The 24,794-nt window shown below is 37.7% G+C and overlaps 1 protein-coding gene across 8 annotated transcripts in view; it reads right to left on the bottom strand.

Annotated features, from left to right (window-relative positions):
• STRBP (spermatid perinuclear RNA binding protein) overlaps nucleotides 1-24,794 on the bottom strand; it is a 148,123-nt gene that overhangs the window by 70,692 nt on the left and 52,637 nt on the right. For 7 of the 8 annotated variants that reach the window (XR_010662293.1, XR_010662294.1, XM_065928489.1 and 4 more), the window contains 2 exons: nucleotides 6,237-6,404; nucleotides 3,780-4,000 (listed from right to left, as the gene is read on the bottom strand). Coding sequence is in view for 6 of the 8 variants with exons in the window: in XM_065928489.1 (XP_065784561.1) it covers nucleotides 3,780-4,000; nucleotides 6,237-6,239 (224 nt within the window). In the remaining 2 variants the exon portion in view is untranslated. The remainder of the gene's footprint in view (nucleotides 1-3,779; nucleotides 4,001-6,236; nucleotides 6,405-24,794) is intronic. The other variant, XM_065928492.1, reaches the window with a different exon arrangement.

Here is a 24,794-nt window from a genome sequence, read left to right as displayed (position 1 = left end):
TCCACTCGCTTTTGTTTGTAGTGATGCTTTCTAAGGCCCACTTGACTTCACATTCCAGGATGTCTGGCTCTAAGTGAGTGATCACACCATCGTGATTATCTAGGTCGTGAAGATCTTTTTTGTACAAATCTTCTGTGTATTCTTGGCCACCTCTTCTTAATATCTTCTGCTTCTGTTAGGTCCATACCATTTCTGTCCTTTATTGAGCCCATTTTTGCATGAAATGTTCCCTTGGTATCTCTTAATTTTCTTGAAGAGATCTCTAGTCTTTCCCATTCTGTTGTTTTCCTCTATTTCTTTGCATTGATCACTGAGGAAGGCTTTCTTATCTCTCCTGGCTATTCTCTGGAACTCTGCATTCAAATGGGAATATCTTTCCTTTTCTCCTTTGCTTTTAGCTTCTCTTCGTTTCACAGCTATTTGTAAGGCCTCCTCAGACAACCATTTTGCCTTTTTGCGTTTCTTTTCCATGGGGATGGTCTTGATCCCTGTCTCCTGTACAATGTCACAAACCTCCGTCCATAGTTCATCAGGCTGTCTATCAGATCTAGTCCCTTAAATCTATTTCTCACTTCCACTGTATAGTCATACTCTCAAACCCCTGCCTTCAAACTAGCTTCTTTTCAGGCTCTTACCACCTCTCACCTAAACCATCTCAATAACCACCTCTCCACTGGCCTGACTAAACTTCTAGCATCTCATCTACTGTATACAGTATGTTACAACCAGAACGGTCTTCCAAAAGCACAACAAGGATGGAACTCTGCCTGCTATTTTCCTGGTGTCCCACTGAACACTTAGACATGGGCTTATTGGGAAGGAATTTAGGAATCAGCATGACTTTTGTTTTGAATCCTGGATCTGTCACTTACTATATGACACTGGACAAATTACAAATTACTTGATTCTTTTGAGTCTATTTCTTCATTTGTTTAAAAAAAAGAAAACAAAACAATAGAGTAATACGTTCCTCCGAGTGGTACTGAGAATATCATTTATTAATAATTAGCATAAATAATGAACTTTCCAGAGCACGGCATATATTATAGCTCAATAAAAAATAGCTATTATTCCTTATACAGTCCCAATACTTTTTCACACCTAGATCTTTGCTGAGATTTACTTTTTCTTCTACTTTCACTGCCTGACAAAACCCTACGCACTCTCTGGAGAGCCAACTGCAAGTGCTACCTCCTCTGTGAAGTTTTTTCTGATCCCAGATCCTGCACCTAGTCTTTCCCTGCTCTGTACTTTCACCTTCTGGTCACGGATAATCAAAGTGAAGATGTGAAGCAAAGTGGATCTGCGTCCGACAGACTTGAATGTGAATCCTGACTCCACACACTCAGTGACCTTAAGCAAGGTAAATTTGTTATTGATTCTGAGTCACTCTTTCTTCATAACCAAATATGTAGCACTGGAAATTTAAGTAAAATGGGGGTGGAGGGCAGGCAACAGTAATAGAGACTAGCAGATTTGTTGTAAAATAATATGAAAAGTAATCTGATACAGTAATTGGCACTCAATAAATAGTAGATGTTATTAACTAGCCCTTATTAGCTTGCTTATTACATTCCATACCATAACTTGGTCTTACCATGTAGAAGACAGCAAGACTAAGCAGAGAAACTAAGTCCTAATTCAGTTCTAAATTTTAATAATGAATTTGAATATGAGGTATTATAAGGCAAGTGACCCCAATACAGGGAATTAATTAAAATTAAGCTAAATATTTAATATTTCTCAAATACAAATAGTGGGAACTTGCGAGTCAGTTTGTAAAGAGATAAAACACGAGCATACAGGTAAAACCTGTCTAACAGTGCCTGGCGATAGAAGGTGCTTAATAAATACAAGCAAGCCCTCCCTGTCTCTGGGTCCTCTGCAGTGCTTAGCACACACCAGGAACATAATTCGTGTCTATGACCACAACAGCTCTGTCGGGAAGCCATGCCTGCCTCTGTTTTATATGAAATAGGGACACAATCATTCTACACCTTAAGCTCTACCACACGGGAATAATCACACTCAAGGGCTCAACCCAGGAATGTTTTACAAACTGCAAACACTTTACAGAGTCCATACAACACTACTTAAAAATTCAAACAAAGCACACAGTACATTATGTTTTAAACACCTTGACAACTCAGCGACCTGATCCAGTTCAGCAAGTGTCTACTGGAGCACTTTCCAAGAGTTTGTTCAGCCTTGACAGCAAAGAGATGTATTTAAAAGGACTGACTTCGCTGAAAAATACTTAGAAATAGTAAAAACAGCAAATCATAGAAGTTTTACCATAATAAATGGTATAAACACATTCCGACATGCAACTTAAACACGCAATGCAGGAACTCCCTAGGGATCCAGTTGTTAAGACTCAGCACTTTCACTGCCGTGGCCCAGGTTCAATTCCTGGTTTGAGAACTAAGATTACACAAGCCCTGCGGTGTGGCCAATCAGTTAATCTATAAGTAAGGAATTTATGCCTATTTAACTTGCGCAGGGACTGAGATACAAAGAGCTTCATTATTGGATGATACTACTAATTACCAATTAACTGTATATTTTGACAGTATCTTTTTTAAACTCATCATATGCAAGAAAAAGTGAATTACTGCCAAGAAACTTCAAGCTGACAAATCTATGCTAATGTATATATCACCTGTAATAAGTCAAGAAAATATAATCTTCAGCTGAAAACGGATACTGATTTTCTTTCATCTGAAGATGGAAAGGTTACACTATCTTTCAGTTAAAGAAATCGATTTATCAATACTTTCCCACTATTCTTTATCTATTTATCACACTGATTTAGAATTGAAAGGCTGAGGAAAAAATTCTATAACTTCTATCCTCAATTTACCAGTTGTAGTTGGGAAGATCCCCTGAAGAAGGAAATGGCAACCCACTCCAGTACTCTTGCCTGGAAAATCCCATGGACAGAGGAGGCCTGTAGACTACAGTCCATGTGGTCACAAAGAGTCTGACACGACTGAGCAATTTTAATAACTAATAACTAGTCAAAATAAATGTTCTTAATCCTACTAATACAATGCAGTCAAATGAGCTTCATCTTTCAAAGCAAACTATATTCTTACTCCAATCATAGTGACATTGCTCAAAACAGTAACTCTAAGTTTAGCAAGGCATAAATAGTTTCCTAGTTCTCACTCAGCTTTATCTCACTCATAACTCACTTTTGCTGCAGCACTGGGAGCACTGTTGTAATAGCTGAAGGGTTTGGCTCCCATTAGGCCAGTATTCATTCAATACCCAATGAGCATGTACTACATGCAAGACACTACACTGGATCCTGGGAGTCAACAAGGAAGATGCAGTTAAAAATACCTTTGGAGGACATTCTCCTGCACTCTTTCTTCTACATCAGGCTTTTTAAACACCTGAAAAAATGACATTTTACGACTTCCCCAGAGACCAAAAAAAAAATAGTATTTATTTCTGAATTTAGGAAACTAAAACAACACATGAAAAAGATGACATGTCACAATTTCTAAAACAGAGGTTTTTTTAAAGGGCTTGTATCCCTTTTTAAAGGGATCCTCAACAGCTCTCTCCTGTTTCTCTGATCAAATCATTATTCTTCTACTGTCCCTTCAAATTTAACTCAGAAAAATCCCACATTTACTTCCTTGTTTACAGTCATATAAATGAGAAAACCCAAAGAATACCACATACCAAGTGTAACCCAGTGGGATGGGACCCTGGACTTATCTGGGCACTACAAGAAAAGTGTCACACAAAGGTCAGGTCACACTTACTTGGAATAGGTGTCTACGGCCTCTTCCTTCTTTACTTCTGTCTCACCCTCTGCTTTTGTGCCTTTACTTGTTTCATCCAGCCAATCTGAGACATGTTTAAGAGCACACTCAACAGTAGATACCATATTCTGAACAGCTTCAAGTTCCTCCGGAGATGGATAAATTGTCGAATGTTTCACCATAACATGGCGATCATCATTGGCAAAAGATCTGATAGATCTCTGTCAGAAGATGAAAGAAAATTATTACTTTGATAAAAGAAATGGTACCTGAAAAGGATGACTTACAAATATATTTTAGTCAAGTCACAGCTAATAACTGTTGTGATTAGCTATGTCAAACTGTTGTGAAACAGTTAACATTGAGACAACAAAAAAACTGCTCAAGAAAGGAAGTAAAAACCCATCCTACTGAACGCCACACCAGAAAATCTTAAACCTTTCATTCATGTTTTGGAAAAGTTCACACACGTCACATTCAGTATTATGTATTTTCCACCTTTTAGCTGAATAAGATGTGTTTTCAATATCACATCAAAAAAGGTCATCCATATCACACATCACTGGCAAGGAACAGACATTTCCTAGTTTCAGCAGAGTATCTAGAAATGTATACAGGTGACTCATGATACCCAGTCACTCCTTTCCAAACTGCTGAATACTTCTGCACTTTGAAAAGTTGAGATTTTGTAATATAATAATACAAAATACAAAGCTATGTGTGAACAAGACAGTAAAACTATGGGCCACATCAGAATATTACTTACTATTTCGTATTCAAACCTTTGGTGTGATGCTTTAACTTTTAAAATAGATTAATGGGAGATATTCCAGCTTCCAAAATGGGGAAAATAAATATTGTAAAAGAATTAATTTCCCCAACTAATTTACAAATATGTACACATTCTCAATCAAAATTCCCTCAAGATAGATTCATTTTAGTACTTCACAAAAATAATTTTAAAGCTCATGGGGACAAAGGGAGGGATCAATGACAGCATTAAGAACTATTCTACAAAGGTGGATGGGTGGTACCATTATGCTAAAATAAAATATAAAAAATTTAAAAAGCAATAATTAAAATGACATGCTGGCCCAGAAATCAGTAGAGCAGATTACCACCTAGAAATAGAATGAATTTCATGAAAATTTAATAGAGTAGATCCTTCACACTCATGAGTCACACATCCAAAAACCTTTGAATATCTCCAAATTTACAAATACCATGAAGACACTTGTACCACTACACAGCAAAATGAACAAGCTACATTTAAAATGAATAAACTAGGAAAAGAATTTTCACCAACTATGACAAGTAATATATAAAAAGTATTTGTTTAAGCAGTAAGAATATCTAGACTGCAATAGATAAATAAGCTGAAGAGGCAAATAATTCATTTCATATCGGAAGAAATACAAGTTATAGTGTCATTCATCACAGCTCACCATAAAACTAAGTGACAGAGAAAATCCATCCCAAGTTAAGTTTTCCCCACCATTCACAATTAAAATATTAGTAGAGTTCCTTCTTTAGAGAGCAAGTCAACTAAGTTGCCAGAACAAACCCTAGAACAAATTTCTTTTAATAAAATCTTTCTTAAAGAAATATCTTCAAAAAAAAAAAAGAAATACCTTCAGACTTGCTAAACAACATATTTCAAAAACACAGATGATTAATATTTTGTGCTTTTCCCCACACTTATCTTTTTTTAAGCCTTTTCTCACTAACACTTGGGGGGGGGGGGGAAATCACATATCCTTTAGAACCAAAATGCAAGGCAAAAAAATTCAGCATATTTTACCAATTAAAAAATTAGGCAGGAAAGGTTAGATGACCTCATTTAATATCTCAAATTCAATTTAAGTATGAACTTTCCACAAAAACTAAGGTTTCCAGGATATTCAGTTCAGTATCCTCAATACAGTCAATATTTGACCTTATTATTTTAAAATCAAAAGCACATGAAAAGAAAAAAGGTGTCTTTTTCAGTTAAATACACACACATTTTACAAACTGCAAACCCTTCAAATCATTACTTGAAGAACTGGTTCAGGACTTTAAAACACTGAGCTTCAGGTAGTCCCATTCAGTTTAGTTCAGTCACTCAGTCAAGGCTAGAGAAAAATTACGTAATTTCAAGTTCAAGGGCACCTTAGCCATTTGTATCAGTTTGCTAATACCAGTTTTATTAGAAAATATTACTTATGAGCATTCCCTCCTTTCTATTTAATAATTTATGGACTGCAGGCTCATGGGGCTCCATCTTGTGGTTTAAAGGGCTCGTAATAAATCTGAACTCATTCGCTTTGCTTAAATAGTAGAATGGCATCTCCAGCTGATGCACTGGAGCCAAAAATTAACACCACTGTTTTTACTTGCCTTCACTGTTGATAGTTTCAACTTTAAATGACTGAGCTCTTTGGTAACTAAATTAAGGAATTATAAATGATAACCTACCATGGTTTTCTATAGTATTTTAGCTTCTTCTTCCGATCCTTTCCCCTCTTTCTTGTCGTCTTCACTAGACACTGTTTTGTGTGACAGTACCTCCTCATAAGCCTGAGTCCCCTGATGGCTCAGAGTCAATATGGCAAAGATATCTGAAGGCTTGTTCTCTAGAGTACACTTGCAAGAGAAAAAGAAAAACAACTTTTCAAAAATGTTTATTTATGATTAGTTTCATATCAGAGGGTGAAACCCATAAACATATTACTGAATAAAACAGAACAGTCTTTATAGTGGAAAATTACTTATTTTAAACAAAAGCTAAAACATCCTTTGAAGGCCTGGGCCCAAAAGCCTAAGTGATATAACCAGAGAAATAACTCTCTTGGTAGCCACAAAGTGGCAGACGGCTGACTTGTACTCAACGAGATGAATACATTAACAAACACAGATTTAGTAAAGAAATACAACCAGAAAATTTAATACTACTATTGGTGGGGGAAATGTTGCAATTAACCATGACATTTTCAACAGAAATTGGCATCAGTCAGGCCTATCTGAAAAGTAGATAAGGACACCTGGAAATATAACACCTTTGCTTGTAACCATGAAACTTTTCCATTTGACACTGCCATCAGACTTACAATATATGCTGGGACAACGTCTCTTCTTTCATCATTTCAGGCCTGGAATTCGGCCTGCTTTGTGGGCTCTCCTCTCCTAGCTCCCCAGAGGCTTCAGTGCCCTGTCAGCCTACATGCAGCGCTAGGCCACCCTGTTGGTATTCACCCAATCCTTAGTTCACTGCCCAGGAATGCCTGTCACCAGAATCCCAAGCATATTTATGCCCAGAGGTCTAAGACTTATTCTGTTACCCCTATGTTCCACTTTTATGAGACTTTATTCCAGGTAAGGTAAAAATAAGCTTTTCTGAACACTACTGAGGTCCTTATATACTACAAGCCAGCTGTAAAATAAAAAAAAAAAAAAAAAGAAGAAGAAGAAAGAAAGGAAAACTAGAGACTATAAAAATAGAATATATACATTACATGACTATCAGGAGAAACACACACCAAAGAATACATAAACACCCACAAGAAACAGCTTCCTCTTCATCTCAGTGTTGTGTGTGTTGTGCTGTGTTGTGTGTTCAGTCGTGTCTGACTCCCTGCAACCCCATGGACTGTAGCCCACCAGGCTCCTTTGTCCATGGAATTTTCCAGGCAAGAATACTTCCTTTAAATTTTCCCTTAAATAAGGAAATCCCCCTTTTACTTTTATCTACAATAATTTCCTAACAGTTACTCTCTTAAAGAAAAAAAGATTCTTTTTTAATTTTTAGGACCAGCAAAGTTAAATGTGACATTTAACTCTACCCAACACTACAAATGAAAAAAACAGATCCATATTCATAGTCAAATGATACTAAGTTGTGACCTACATGCAACACAATTCACATCTTATAACCAACTTCCCCAACTCTGACTTACAAACTCCACCTGAAATAAGCCAGTGAAGATTGAGTTTTTTAACTTACCTAACAACTAATTATGGAAAGATTGACGGTAGGAGGAGAAGGGGACAACAAGATGAGATGACATCGTCAACTCAATGGACATGAGTTTGAACAAACTCTGGGAGATAGTGAAGGACAGGGAAGCCCGGCATGCTGCTGTGCATGGTGTTGCAAAGAGTCAGAAACAACTAAGCGACTGAACAAAAACAATACATGGAACTGACGTTGATTATTCCATCTATCAAATCAAAGTAAAGAGGGAACATACATATACTGCAAATCACAGGGTCCTTTTATACAACAAAGTTAAGACACAAACTAAAACATGATCAATGGTAAGAGACATTTCAAAGACCACCCTGTCACTAGAATTTTATCTTTTGTATAAAGATCATAATATACTATTTAGAGTTTTTTGCATTTCCCATTTCCAACCTCACTCCATTCTAGAGGATTCAACCATTCAGTACTTGGTTGTGAATCCTGCAGCCAAAGACTGCTGTACATTTACATGAGAACTGAAAACAAAATTCACAAACTGCTCTCTATAAAAAGGTAAAACCAGTAAGTCAAACATATTATGAAAGTTGGTTGAAAACAGAAAAAGAGAGAAGAATGTAAAAAGTTGATGTAAAAATAAAAAGTAAAAGTTGATGTAGTGGGACTTGCCTGGTGGTCTTGTGATTTAAGAATCAACCTTGCAAAGCAGGGGATGCAGGTTTGGTCCCTGGTCAGGGAACTAAGATCTCACATAAAAAGGAGCAACTAAGCCCATGTTCTGCAAGTACTGAGCCTGGGTATTCTGCCCATGTGCCACAACTAAGAACAAATACAACCAAATAAATCTTTAAAAAAAAAAAAGAAAAGAAAAGCTGACATAGTGGAGAAATTATGGATCACCAATAGCATTTTTCAGTCATTAGTATGGAGAGTAAACACCCTACCCAAACATCAAGCTCTGGGCCCATATTTGCCACTTTTATTCAACATAGTTTTGGAAATCCTAGCCACAGCTATCAGAGAAGAAAAAGAAATAAAGACAATTCAAACTGGAAAGGAACAAGTAATCCTGTCACTATCTGCAGATGGCATGGAAAAAAGCCTATACACATGGAAAAGCCTACACCCATCACCAGAAAACTATTTTGTTGTTCAGTCACTCAGTCATGCCCAGCTCGCTGCAACCCCATGGACTGCAGCAACACCACGCCTCCCTGTCCTTCACCATCTCCCGGAGCTTGCTCAAACGCATGTCCACTGAGTTGGTGATGACATCCAATCATCTTTTTGTCTGTTGTCCCCTTCTCCTCCTGCCTTAGGGTCTTTTCCAGTGAGTCAACTCTTCACATTAGGTGACCAAAGTACTGGAGCTTCAGTTTCAGCATTAGTCCTTCCAATGAATATTCAGGGTTGATTTCCTTTAGGATAGACTGGTTTGACCTCCGTGCAGTCCAAGGAACTCAACAGTCTTTTCCAACACCGCAGTTCAAAAGCATCAATTCTTCTGCACTCAGCCTTCTTATGGTCCAACTCTCAAATACAAACATGACTACTGGAAAAACCATAGACTTGACTATATGTGACCTTTGCTGGCAAAGTGATGTCTCTGCTTTTTAATACACTGTCTAGGTTTGTCATTATTGTTCACTATATTAAAGATGGGCAAATATAAAATAAGAAAAAGACATCTCACTGATACACCAAGAGGATTAGTTTAAGATAAAGAGATTTACTAGTAAATACATACTTATTTGTCATCTATTCTGTACCTGGTACTGTGCTTGATAGTACAGGGCATACGAAAATGAACCAATTGAGATACATTAAAACAAGAGCAAATACATAATAAATTCAATAATTCTTCCAAATCCCTTCAAATAAACTTTTCCTACATGGTGGCATTTTCTGTACAATAGTAACTTGAAAAAAAAAATACTGAATTTCAGTATTGTCCTCTGGAAATTTCCTTTTATTTTCTATATTAAAAAGGCACATATGAGAAAGCTAAACTGGAAAACCCAAAAATTACATATACCTACTCCAAAAATCCAGCTTTTCATTCCTACCTGGAAACACCTATCATGATGGGAAAGTTCAATCCCACCACATCATTTGAAGCCTTGCAACACTGGGCACAGGCAAAAACGTCCCTACTCAATTAATAGTGTAAATAAAGATAGCAGGACAGCTGCACTCCTAACATAAAATGCACTGTGCAAGCCAGCTAACTCAATCAGAAAGCTTTCTGAACACTTACTATCAGGGAGCAGATGGAAAAGATGTTATCAAGTAACCCATTCAAGGAAGTGGTAACTAGAAAACACATCTCCTCACTGAAGGCACATACGCTAGCCCTTCCCCATTCCTGACAACAGAGACAGAATGACAGAGCTATACCCACCAGTCAGATGACTCATTTGGTTAAAGAACCAATAATTCAGTGCATCTCAAGAAGTCTTCATTGAACATCTATAATAAGCCAGCCACTGCTCTAGGTGCTTAAATTGGATCAGTGAACAAAACAGACAAAAATTCCCACTCTTCTAAGTCCAGAGTGGGGGAAACAACCAAAACACAATAAATGTAAAAATAAGTAATCTAAACAGTATGTGAGAAAGTGTGAAGTGCTATGGGGAAGAAAACAGGGGACAGCATAAATATGTGCAGATACTACACAGAGGAGGGTAGGATTATGGTTGGCCTTCATTGAGAAGCTGATGCCTGAGTAAACCTTGATGGGGAAAGGGCATGAGCCATGCAGAGATCTCAGGAATGAGTATTCCTGGCAGGGGAAAAACAATGTGCCTGGTCAGATGGAGACACAACAAGGAGACCACTGTGGTTGGAAGGCTGAAGCGGGGTGCGTGAGGAGAGAAGGGCAGTGAGGACTGCGGGTGGAAGTAAGGGACCAGACCACACAGGGCAGAAGCTGGCAAACTTTTTCTTTAATGGACCAAATAAAAAGTACATTAGGCTTTGGAACCAGAAGGTCTCTAACCAACTCTGCCTCTGTAGTGCACATGTAGCCATAAGACAGTATGCAAACAATTGGGTGTGGTTGTATTCCAATTCAACTTTTATTTATAGACACCGAAATTTCAACTTCATCTAATGTTCATGTCACAAAATATCACTTTTTTAACCATTTAGAAACATAAAAATCATGCTCACTTCAGCAGTACATATACTAAAAAAACATAAAAATCACTCTTAGCCCACAGCTCATACAAAAACAGGCAGCAGATCAAAGTGGTCCCAGGGCCATAGTTTGTCAACTCCTAATACAGATCTTTCTAGTCACTTTATGGCTTCTACTGAGTGAGGATTATGGCTTCTACTGAGTGAGACACCCTTAGACTGTTTTGAGTAGAGAAGGGACAATATCTGACTACGTCTTAAAAAGATCACTATGATTGCTATGTTGAAATACATAGTAAAGAGGGCAAGGGTGGAAGGAAGGGTATATCACTAAGAGAGTTTAGCAATCAGAGTATGGATACATTCTGAAGGGAAAGATGGCAGGTCTTCGTAGTACAATGGATGTGGAGTAAGAGTGAAGTGGAGGCCTCAGGACTGATTTCAAGGTTTTTGGTTTGAGTAACTGAGTTATGGAAGGTGCATGCAGAAGAGGTTTTGGGATAAAGATCAGGAATTCAGTTTTGGACATGTTGAATTTGAGATAATTATTAGATAGCCAAGTAGGTAACTGGATATGAACCTAGAGTTGAGAAGAGAGGTCTAAATTAGGATACAAATTTGGGGCTTTTCAGCATATAGGTAGTATGTAAAGCCACGAGATCACCAAAGGATGAAGATTAATGAACATGGAAAAGAAAAAAGAGTCACAACTAGAATCAGTGAAGTGGCCTGAGAGATAGGAAAATGAAGACTAAGCTGTTTGAAAGTCAAGTAAAGAAAACATAAATGAAGCAAGCTCCTGATATAGCATAAGAATGGAAATCCTGAGTCTCACTCCTTCTTTTACTACTAAGGATGTTTATAATTCAAAGATTTGAAAGTCTTGTACATTACTGTGTTCAGTTCAGTCGCTCAGTCATGTCCGATTCTTTGCGACTGCATGAACCACAGCACACCAGGCCTCCCTGTCCATCATCAACTCCCGGAGTCCACCCAAACCCATGTCCATTGAATCGGTGATGCCATCCAACCATCTCATCCTCTGTCATCTCCTTCTCCTCCCGCCTTCAATCTTTCCCAGGATCAGGGTCTTTTCAAATGAGCCAGCTCTTCGCATCAAGTGGCCAAAGTATTGGAGTTTCAGCTTCAAAATCAGTCCTACCAATAAACACCCAGGACTGATCTCCTTCAAGATGGACTGGTTGGATCTCCTTGCAGTCCAAGGGACTCTCAAGAGTCTTCTCCAACACCACAGTTCAAAAGCATCAATTCTTCGGCGCTCAGCTTTCTTTATAGCCCAACTCCAACATCCATACATGACCACTGGAAAAACCATAGTCTTGACGAGGCGGACCTTTGTTGGCAAAGTAATGTCTCTGCTTTTTAATATGCTGTCTAGGTTGGTCATAACTTTCCTTCCAAGGGGTAAGCTCTTTTAATTTCATGGCTGCAGTCACCATCTGCAGTGATTTTGGAGCCCAGAAAAATTAAGTCAACAACTATTTCCACTGTTTCCCCATCTATTTGCCATGAAGCGATGGGACCAGATGCCATGATCTTAGCTTTCTGAATGTTGAGCGTTAAGCCAACTTTTTCACTCTCCTATTTCACTTTCATCAAGAGGCTCTTTAGTTCTTCCTCACTTTCTGCCATAAGGGGGTGTCATCTGCATATCTGAGGTTACTGATATTTCTCCCAGCGATCTTGATCCCAGCTTGTGCTTCCTCCAGCCCAGCATTTCTCATGATGTACTCTGCATAGAAGTTAAATAAATAGGGTGACAATATACAGCCTTGACGTACTCCTTTTCCTATTTGGAACCAGTCTGTTGTTCCATGTCCAGTTCTAACTGTTGCTTCCTGACCTGCATACAGGTTTCTCAAGAGGCAGGTCAGGTGGTCTGACATTCCCATCTCTTTCAGAATTTTCCACAGTTTATTGTGATCCACACAGTCAAAGGCTTTGGCATAGTCAATAAAGCAGAAATAGATGTTTTTCTGGAACTCTCTTGCTTTTTCGGTGATCCAGCAGATGTTGGCAATTTGATCTCCACTGTGCACAGTTTTGCCATGTTTTACTAGTTAAAGAATTAATCCTCTCCTAAACTCTTCTATCCCTGCTTCAGCCCATCTTTGGTAAAAACTCTGAGAACATCAAGCTCCCCTTTAAAACCTTCGATGACTATTCATTAGCTAAACAACTGGTACTCCACTGAGATACTGGGTGTCACCAAGGCCCTCCATAATACAACACAAATGCAATTCTGTCCCTGTCATTTCTCTCATCACTATAGTTCCAACCAAAAAGAAAATAATGAATCTTCCCCAGAATACCATGCAATGTGCTAACACTAAGCTTCACAGTAACCCGTTCCCTTATCTAGACTGCAACCTCTGCTCCACCATGATCTGTCCTTGTTCTAGTCATCAAATGTCCATCTCAAATCTACCCTTCCAGGAAGCCTTACCCAATACTTGAGGTTAATATAATATCCTCCTTGAGTCATCCAGTCCTGTTTCAACTTCCTTTATGACACTTCTCTTACTCAGTTTTCATTATTTTTATCATAAGCTAATTAATGAAATTACTTACCTTTATCTCCACAGCATCCAATACCATGCCCTGCACTCAGGAGAGGCTCAATAAAAATTTGAATTTAACCCTAGATTTCTTTTTCCTTAGAGAGAGCCATAACTTAGAGGCCTCCACCTGAAAGGTCACCTTCTCTTCCCACACATTTGCATGGCGGTCATCATTATAGTGACTTACAGGGAATTTCAGACTGTTCTTCCATAAGCACAATTTCTACTATTTCTTTGACTTATTTCACCCATCTTGGATTAATCCTCCAAACCCTCTCCCACTCCTTCAGGACCTTATTACTACTTAGGTCACCTCTAACTCCTGACATAATTTTTCGTAATTTCCATAACCAGACAGATGATCCTTCTAAAATTCTGAACTCTCCGTTGCTTCTACTGCATTCCTCCAATGTTCTCATCTCCTTTCCTACCCCAGGCACCCACTCCCCACCAAGGCCCACAGTCTGCTAACCCCAGCACTTTTCAGAATCCCTCCACCCTTTGCATGCCCTCATTTTTGTCTTTATTCAATTGAAGTTACACAATCCATCATACATCACTCACTTTCACCAGCAATCCCCTTTGTTATCCTATCCTGGCAAAATCCCAACCCTTTTAACTATACCCCACCAGTAACACTGGAAATTGCGGGGGGCGGGGGTGGGGGGGCAGATCACACAATAGTGTTTGTATGCTTTTCCAAATTCATGATCTAACCTTAAAAGAAATAACCAACAGTTTCCAATCCAAGCAGGGGTGGTACTGCAACCTTCAGGGATTTACAAATGTGAGGTAAAGTGTTCTGGCTGTCACAAGGTAGAACCCTGGCATTTGCTAAACATCCTCCAATGTCCAAGGAGACTCAATGAAAACAAATATTTACTTCCCACTTTCCTAAGTATAATTTCACATCTTCTCTCATCTCTTCACATCTATATCTTCTTCCCATATCCTCACATTCCTTCTACTTCGTTTACTGTTGTTCTTCGGTCACTAAGTCCTGTCCGACTCTTTGCGACCCTATGGACTGCAGCACGCCAGGCTTCCCTATCCTTCACCATCTCCTGGAGTTTGCTCAAACTCATGTCCATTGAGATGGTGATACCATCCAAACATCTCATCCTTTATCACCCCCTTCTCCTCTTGCCTTCAATTTGTCCCAGCATCAGGGTTTTTTCCAACTAAGTCGGCACCTTACATCAGGCAGCCAAAAGTATTAGAGCTTCAGCTTCAGCATCAGTCCTTCCAACTGAATATTTGGAGTTGATTTCCTTTCAGACTGATTGGTTTGACTGCTTCCTATTTCAAGCAAAATATCAACCATGCTGTTTCTTTTCCCATATATTATTCTTTCCTTCCTGTTATTACAAATGAATTGTCCCTATTCCTATCTAGTGGAAATCTCTTTACTCAAATCCTCTACATCCCATCCCCTCAAGAATATCACTCCAGGATTTCCTCAGTGGTCCAGTGGCCAAGACTCCATGCTTCCTCTGAAAGGGATACAGGTTGAATTCCCTAAGGGACACTTTGTATACCATGCTAGTTCTGCATGCCATGCAGGTGGTCAAAATAAAAAATCAAAGAAGATCACTACAGTAATCATCCCTCTCCTCTCAAATAACTTTCCTTGATTCTTGCCTCCCCATAGCCTGTTTCTCTGCCCCTTTTAGGGCATGATTCTTTGAGTTAACACTTTGGTTTCCATTTTCTCTTCTCCCATTCTCTCTTAAACTCACCTCAATTAGCCTCTTACCCCAATGCTTCACTCAAACAGTTCTTGTCAGGTCCCATAGGACTTCCATGGTGTTTAGTGCCGTGAACAATTCTCAGTCCTTGCCTTAGTCTACCTTCAGCAACCGGTGACATAGCTGACTTCTCCGTACTTAAACCTTTTGCCTCCCTTGGCTCCCAACCCAGTACACCTCTCTCTTCCTACTTCATAAATTACTCTTTCTTTCTTATCTCCACAATCTAAATGTTAGAATGCCTCTGGACACAGACCTCACCTTTAATCTCTTTACTATCTTAGACCATTCCCTTGGCAGGATCATCCAGGCTTGATGCTTTAAATACCATGTATACACTGAGGACTCTCAAATTTATACCTCCCTGAGTTCCAGACTCCATTCAAGTACATAACCAGCATATCCACCTGAATATCTAATAAACATCTTAAACTTAATGTGTCTCAAACCAACTCCTGATCTGCCCCTCAAAAAAACACAACAAACTTTACAAACAAAAAAAAATCTTTACCACTCCTGGTCTCCCCTCTCTCAGAAGCCAACTACCCCATCCTCCAAAAGCTCAGGCCAAAAACTAAGGAGAGTCATCCTTGACACCTCTCTTCCTCTCACACCCACATCTAATCCACCACAAAACCCTTCACCTTTACCTTGTTCTCTTGTATCCCCACCTTAAGTTCATTCTCAGTAAGAGCATCTACAGTGTTCCCTTTAAAATTTAAATTAGGTCACGTCACAGCCAAGACAAGAAAGCAACCCATATGTCCCTTGACAGATGAACAAATAAATGTGGTACATATATACAGTGGAATATTGTCCTCAGTCGTTCAGTCGTGTCCGACTCTTTTGCGACCCTAAGGACTGCAGCCTGCCAGGCTCCTCTGTACATGGAATTTTCTAGGCAAGAACACTGGAACAGATTGCCAATTCCTACTACAGGGAGCTTTTCCCATCTAGGAATTGAACCCACACCTCTTGCAGCTCCTGCATTAGCAAGTGGAGTCTTGACCACTGCACCACCTGGGAAGCCCACAATAGAACATTATTCAGCCAAAGAAAGAATGAAATAATGCTGTTTGCAGCAACACTGATGGACCTAGAGATCATCCTACTAAGAGAAGTCAGACAGGCAAAGACAGATATCATATGATATCACTTAAAAGTGAAATCTAAAAAAATGATATAAATGAACTTACTGTGAAACAGACACAGATTCACTTACTTGGAAAACAAACTTATAGTTACCAAAGGAGAAACGTTAGGGGAGAATAAATTAGAAGGTTGGGATTAATACATACACACTCTTTATAAAATAGATAATCAACAAGGATCTACTGTAGAGCACAGGGAACTCTATTCAATGCTCTGTAACAATGAGAAAAGAATTTGAAGGATATATATACGCACAACTGAATCACTCTGCTGTACACCTGAAACAACACTGTAAACCAACTATATTCCATTATAAAATTAAAAGTTTTTTAAAATTAGGTCATATCATTTCTCTGCTCAGAACCTCCCAATGGCTTCTGGTTTCTGAGTAAATGCCTAATAATGGCCTATAAATCTCCAATAATCTGATTCCCATTAACTTCTTGGTCTTATCCCCCCACCCAACTGTTTGTGACCCCATGGACTGTAGCCCCCAAGGGATCCTCTGTCCATGGGATTCTCCTGGCAAGAATACTGGAGTGGGTTGTCATGTCTCCTCCAGGGGATCTTCCCAACCCAGGGATTGAGCCCATGTCTCCTCCATTGGTGGACTGGTTCTTTACTGCTGAGCCCTTGGGAAAGCCCTCCCATAACAATGTCTATGACCAAATCTGGATCTTCCTATAGCAAAAGCCTATAAGACAAAATCTACAGGGGTGACAGAACTTGGAGGTTGATTTCTGCCACGTTAGAGAAATTTGGAAAGCACCTTAGACTTTCCATAGATATCCCAACACAAATATTACTTGCCTTTTAATTTAAAATTGGAATGTTTCTGAGGAGTATTGCCTCCTATAGTGTGCTCTGGGACCTTTCTAACAGCGACAGTGGCTTTAGCTTACACACTCTGATACTTTGAAAGTCTTTGGTTGTTCCCCTAGTCAAATTCTATGTAAGAATATGTCTCATTCCACTTTAAAAAAAAAACCTTATAATCTTTGATGGGGGAGCTTCCTAGGGTCATATGTCCAATGTCAGTATTTAGTTTAAACTGAAATAGCTGTTAATCCCCAAAGGCTACAGCTGGAGCTAAGGTACTTTCCTTTCCTATTTAAGAGGACCAAGCAAAATCCCTTTTGTTTCTCAATATTTTAAATTTAAAAAATATTTTAAATTTAAAATATTTCATGCGTACAGACAAAATAGAATGTTAACAAAAAACTGTATACTTACCACACATAGCTTTTCTTACTTATTAATGTTCTGCCAAATTTGCTTCAGATTGTTTTTCTAAGAAATAGTATCTCAGATAAGTACTATGTGTATATCCCTCCCTGATCCCTCTTTTCCCAAGAATAACTACTCTTGAATTTTTTGTGTGTTGTGTTGGATGTTTATACTGAAAGAAGTGTGTGTGTTTGTATCTATAAATTATATGGAATATTTTATACATTTTCAAGATTATTAAATAAAAGCCATCATTTTGTACTTATTATTTTGCAACTGTAACCTTTTCACTCAACCTTGTTTTGAATTTAGATGGTAAAATGTATCACTGTAGTTCATTTACTGAATAGTTTATATCTTCATTTTCTTGTTGATGGACATTTAGGTTTCCAGTATTTTATGATTATGAAAAGTGCTATAGTGAATACTGTTGTTATCTTACTGTGTTTAATGTATTGGAGTTTCTCAGAATAGTATTGTTGCTTGTAGTATATCCACATTTTTTACTATCAATTATTACTGAATTGCTTCCTTCACTGGTTTTATCCTTTTATAATTTTACCTGCTTTGGTTTGCACAGTTACATTGTGGATTCTCTAAAGCAGACATGTTTGTTGTACTGAAGAAAATATGACAATCTCATTTTACTACAGATAAGCTGAAAGTTGTTTGTTTATAGATTCTTGATAAAATTTTTTCCTGTTTAAAAACCTTTACAATAGACAGAACCCCTGTGAAGTACAGAGAAAATGTCTGTCATCAGTTTTCAGTAATTATTAACATATGGCCAGCCTTACTTCACTCTCCCTCATCCTCTCAACTAGATTATTTTAGAGAAGACTCCAGATTTTCACTTAATTTCATCTGTAAATACTTTACTATATACACTAATCTCTGCATAGTATATATCTACCACTCTCCCAAAAGAAACCCACACTTCATTATCAATCCCAGAAATAATTCCATAATGTTGTCAGCTTTTCAGCATTCAGATTTTTCAATTGTGTTTTTTTTAGTTTTAGCTACACTATTTTTATTTATTTTTAATTGAAGGATAATTGGTTACAGTATTATATTGGTTTCTACCAAAATATCAACATGAATCTGCACTATTTGATTACACTGTGAAAATACATACTCTTAAGGAATACATTTAAGCAGTGTCATATAAAATATACTTGTAGATTTCCGATTTGTCATGGAATCACGTTTTAAACAGATGGCACCTAAAAAGTAATCGAGGTGTAGTCTAACCCTTTTACTTTTGTAAATGAAAGCATTGAGGCTCAGTGAGGTTGAAATTTATTTAAAATTGGACAGCTTACTGTAGCAGAGTTGGAACTAGAAGGCACATCTTCTGACCCTAAATCTATTGCTCTTACACTAATTACACCGTGTTGCTGGTCTCGTGTTTTTCATCAGTTTTCTAAATCTAGCATTTTAGTATTTTTTTCCAGTGGCTTTTCATAAATATTAGAATATTGTACTGTCTGTGCAGTACTAATCTTGTGATTTACAACAGGTTGTATTTTAAAGGGAGTTTGTGAAAGGGTTGAATTATAATATCAACACTTGTGCCAAAGATATTGAGCTGTTCTGAAAAGCTGCTTGTCTTTTCTGACCTAGATACACAGTTTTCAACTGTGGCAGAGTATGCCAGAAAGGGAGAATAAGTGCTAGCAAGAGGCTGGAAATTAAACTGTTATATTATTGACAAATCTGATATATTTCTTCATTTTTAGCACTGTTGTATATGAAAAATTTTCTGCATTGATGTAATACTTGAATTTATGCAGTTTTTGACATTTAGGACTTATTGTTTATTTGGCTAGGGTGAAAACAAAATGACTTCTTTTGCTTTAAAGTTGGTGATTTTTATTTTTTTTTAAACATTACTCCTTACTTATAACTAGATTGCAAGTTCTGAAGTCATTTTGCAAACCTAACTAGGGGAAATACTCTTGTCCATTCTGTCTCCAGATATGGTTTCTTTGTGATGCTCTGTTCTATAGAATGACAAAAAGTCTTTTGAAAACCAAAGACAGTGTCTGAACCAAAGACAATGTTTATTTGGTCTGAACCAAAGACAGTGTTTATTACCAAGGTGCTGGTTTACACTAAAGTGTGCTGTCTTGGGCACAGTAGGGCAGAGAATACTGCTTACTGGCACATTCATTCCCCCACACCCCTTTGGTTTTTGATCGAAATTGTCCCCAAATCTGTAAATTCTAAAGATACTCTGATGACCTTCTATCACAGCCGCTTAGTAAGAAGACAATAAATAGGTACTGTGGCACATATAGTTCAGCCTTTACTTCAAGTCTGATCATGACGTAAAGAACTAGATCTTTTAAAGATCACTCTACAAAATTAAATATATACCTGCTCTTTAGACGTAGTAGTATGAAATGTAAAGTTGCTAGAGACCCAGCCCCAATTCTAGGGATAGCTCTACCAATGTGTGATCACAGACAAATCATTTAACGTCTTTGTATATTTTGTGCTTTCGCATTTTAGAAGTTTATTAAAAAATTTATAGCATTGTATTTTTTCACTAATTTTCAGGGCTGTTTTAAGAATAGAATGTGATGGTGTATGAGAAAATATTTTGAGAAATTCATTTGCGTTTCTCCTTGGGTGCCAGAACTGCTCTATATGTCCAAAACAAAGATTAAGCAAAGTAAAGACATCAAATGCCAATAGTAAATATTATATGGAGATAACAGGATCACAGGTGTTTTGGAGGAGGAGTTGTTATTTTATATAGGGTAATCAGCGTTGGGCTCATAATGAGGTGACATTTGAGCAGGCACCTGAAGAAGTAGAGGAATTGTGTGGGTGTCAGGGATAAACTACTAATAGCTAGGCTTCAGGGGTGGGGATTGTGTGCATTGTTTGAGAAATAACAAGGATAGTACTGTGGATGGAACACAGTGAGTGAAGAGGGGAGTGACAGCCACATCTCTTTGCCACAACAGTTGGCCAAAACAGATCACACACACATTCTAATATGCTCCTCATTCTGCTTTCATTTTTCTATAAACTATCTTCTTCCTTCACTGTTACTCTATCATTGCAATCTCAGGAATTTAAATGTCAGCTTTAACATGAACAGATATTGGCATATGAAATGAAAAAAAGGCAGAGGATTCCTTAAAAACACAAAACTGCTGACTACAAAATATGAGTATATTAAAATCTAGAACTTCTGTTCATCAAAAAAAGCCACCCCAAAGAAAGCTGAAAGAATTAGCTACAAGCTGGAAAGACTTCTGGAAAACATACACCCAACAGAAGTATCAAAAATATAGAAAGATGACTTAAAATCCAAAAGAAAAGCACAGACAACACAGAAGAGGGAGGAGGAAAAAGTCATAACCTTTTCACAAGGGGGAAAACTACAAGACCAATAAAAATGAAAACCACTTTTATATCCACTAAAAGCTTTAAAAATTAAGTCTGGCAATATTAAGTGTTGAAAAGGAAATAGATCCATAAAGTCTTTTATAGATAGTTGGGAAAAAATGTTTGGTGTAATTTCCACAAATCAAATAATCCCGTACTCAGGGATTTGACTCCTAGGTAAACACAAAGAGAAATACACACATACAGAGACAAGACATGTACATTAGCATGTTCATAGCAAAACTGTGCAAAAAAGCAAAATCCTGGAAAACGTGCAAAATGCCCATTTACAGAAAAATAAATGAATACACTATGGTATATTAATGTATTGAACTTGTTATTCAGCAATGTGAAGGAACTATAGAGACATACAGAAATATGAATAAACCTCAGCAATGCAATATTAAGTAAAAATACTATGTCCCAAATGGCTACATATAGAGTATCTTTTTTGTAAAATTAAAACCAAATAAAAAGATATGCTATCTAAGAATCTATAAAGATATGATAAAGTCATACACAAAACCAGAAACAAGGGAATGGTGAATACAGAATTCAAGCTGAGAATGCTACCGCAGAAAGGCACTGGGATGGGGTGGCTGGGAGAACCAATGAAGGGAGACTTCATAGGAAGAACCTATGAAGTCAGATGTAGGTTATTAAGGATTAACTTTTGTTCTGATGGTGGGTTCACAGAAGCTTATTAAATTTTAAAAAATAATACAAACACAGGGACTTCCCTCGGTGGTCCAGTGGATGAGAATCCCCCTACCAAAGCAGGAGACGCTGGTTTGAGGCCTGGTCCAGGGAAACTCCACATGCCACACAGGAACTAAGCCCGTGCACCACAACTGCTGAACCCTCGCTCTAGAGCCTGCAAGCTGCAACTACTGAAGCGTAGGCACCTAGAGTCCGTGCTCTGCTACAAGGGAGCCACTGCAGTGAGAAGCCCATGCACTGCAACAAAGAGCAGCAGAGTAGTGTCCACTCGCCACAAAACGAGAGAGACTGTGCACGCAGCAACGAAGACCCAGTGCAGCCAAAAATAAATAAATTTTTTTTTAAATAATAATACAAAAACAGACTATCCATTGGCAAATGAGAGCATGTCATAAACAAGGTTTACGTCTAATCCATTACCCAATTCAGTGCACTTATTCCACTTTTAAAAAAGCTTCTTAGCCTATGTTAAATTTTTTACTAAACTGAGTTTTGATCTTCCTAATTGGCAGATAGTTTTTTTATTTAAGTCAAATCCACTGAAGTGCAAACACTTATTAAACTGTTTTCCTCATGTGGATAATAAAAAATATGAATTTCTGATATAGTATCTTAAGTTATCCTATTATTAAGTCACGTAACTATGACTTGACTCATGGTATAGTCAGTACAACAGTATTTGTGAAACTGCAACGTAATAAGTGCTCTTAGCTTGCCACATATCGGAAAGGGAACAAAAACATCCATGACCCACAGAAAATACCCATACTTTTCACAGGACAACTTCTTTCTCACCTGTCTCTTAAAATATAGATGCCAACTAAAGAGTCTTCTTACTCATAAATTGCACTTTCAAGTTATCCTCAGTAATTTTACCCAACCTATCATACAGAAAAAGACAGGTAAAATGCAAAATTTCTTCCTTAACATAGATTTTCTCAGTTATCAGAAAACTTAAAATTAGGGTTTTCATAATAACTCAACAACTTAATAAACAAATGCATATGTATATATTTAATACTTCAAGAAAGAATAAAGAGTATAAAAATAATTTGTTCTACTTAACCTCTACTCTGGCATGCTGCAGTCCATGTGGTCACAGTCGGATTCGACTGAGCGACTGAACTGAACTGAACCTCTACACTACATTTTGTAATTTCCAATTAATATGGTATTTATAGAATATATTCACCTACCTCTGACAGAGGTTCACAAAGACAGTATATAAATAACTGATAAATACTCACGAACAAATGATATTCAGATGTAAAAAGCATCCCCTCACATAAATTTCCAATGGGAAACAAACCTCAAACTTCTAAAATGATGTATTTTGTTATTAGCTGAAAAGGTTTAAAGTGTTCAACCATCTGAGTAATATTAAGCAGAGAGAGAGAGACAGAGACACACAAAAGGGAAAGACCAAGTAACACAACACAAGTAGTGATGTGAAATGTGAATTCGGTTGTTTTGTGAAGTATTCACTCATCCATCCAAACACTCCCAGATCTCCTACGTTTTTGCAAGATGGAGTCCTCACATCACTATCAAAGATATTATCCTTAAATAAATAAGCAGGATACTACATTAAAAGCAACACTGAAATAGGAATATTTCCTACTGACATTATCACTAGACAAATAAGACACTAATGAATAAAGTTGCATCTTAATACACATTCCCTAACAACATTACCCAAAGCAACTTTTTTTTTAATTGAAGTATAGTTGATTTACAAAGTTGTGTTAATTTCTGGTGTAGAGCAGGGTGATTTAATTATTCATATATACTTTTCATATTCTCATTATAGGTTATTAAAAGATACTGAATATAGTGCCTGGGCTATACAACAGGACCTTCTTATTTATTTTATACATAGTAGTTTGCACAAAGCAAGTCTTATAAAGCATTACACAAAGTAAATTCAGCATCACAGATAATCCTGTGTGGTTCAAAGTCTCATCATTTGACAGATGGAAAACAGAAGACTCAAATTAAATAACTCTGACAAGGTCATGCAACCAGTAAACGTCAGTGAGTAAACACAAACTCAGGTCTGCTGAACGACTTCTATTCACAGGAAACTAAAGAAAAAGAAGAAGAGTGTAAGTCAGGAGACCAGGGCTATAATGTTGGAATGGCCACTAACAGCATAAAGCCCTTTCCCTGGTCCTGTGGATTCTGCTTCCTGAAATCCTCTTGCCCTACATGCCTCACAAGGCTACTGTTAGGATCAACTGACTAACAGTTGTGGAAGCTGTGCTCTGCGAAGTACAGTTATATAAAGAGGAAAGATTATCCTTCCAACCTAATGACAATGTGTCCTGAACTCAAGGGACAGCAATACAATACCATGAGCTTGTGACTGCTGTTCGGTTGGATTTTTTGGTTTGGGGGTTTTTTTGCAACAAATTCTGCAAATCACAAAATCTAAATCACAATAATTCAATGTGTGATTCATAAATGGAAAAATACAACTAGGCTCATTTATTAAAACTTAGTATTTTATCAAGTCAGGAGAATGGAAAGGACAAAATCTTCTGTCTGAAAAGACTTCCCCACCAATCCTTATCAGTGTTAATGATGATGCCACAGTAGTAACAGCAAGAACTTTATGTATGCCAAGCACTTGGTTAAGCATCTTAAATGCATTACTTCATTCAATCCTCAAAACTCTCTATTGGAAACATGACCATATCAGTTTTACAGAGGAAACAATAGTCCAAAGGAGTGAAATAACTAATCTGCGATCAAGTACTAGTCACTGGCAAAGCCAGGACTGGTCAGACCACCGATCTACAGAACTGGAACTCTTTGTGGTTCACTCTGCTATAAATCATCTGCCAAAAAGGCCCACTGATCTCAAATGCTACCTTTCCAAGAAGGCTTCCTTCATCCCAAACAAAGTGTAAAACTAATACTCCCTCATATGCATCTGTGTTTGTGTGTGTGTGTGCATATGCACTCAGTCATGTCCAACTCTTTGCAACCCCATAGACTGTAGCCCCCCCAGACTCCTCTGTCCATGGGATTTCCCAAGCAAGAATACTGGAGCCAGTTGCCATTTCCTTCTCCAGGAGAT

Source organism: Muntiacus reevesi, chromosome 3 (assembly GCF_963930625.1).
Source record: "Muntiacus reevesi chromosome 3, mMunRee1.1, whole genome shotgun sequence".
NCBI lineage: Eukaryota > Metazoa > Chordata > Mammalia > Artiodactyla > Cervidae > Muntiacus > Muntiacus reevesi.
This window is presented reverse-complemented; position numbering and strand designations above follow the sequence as displayed.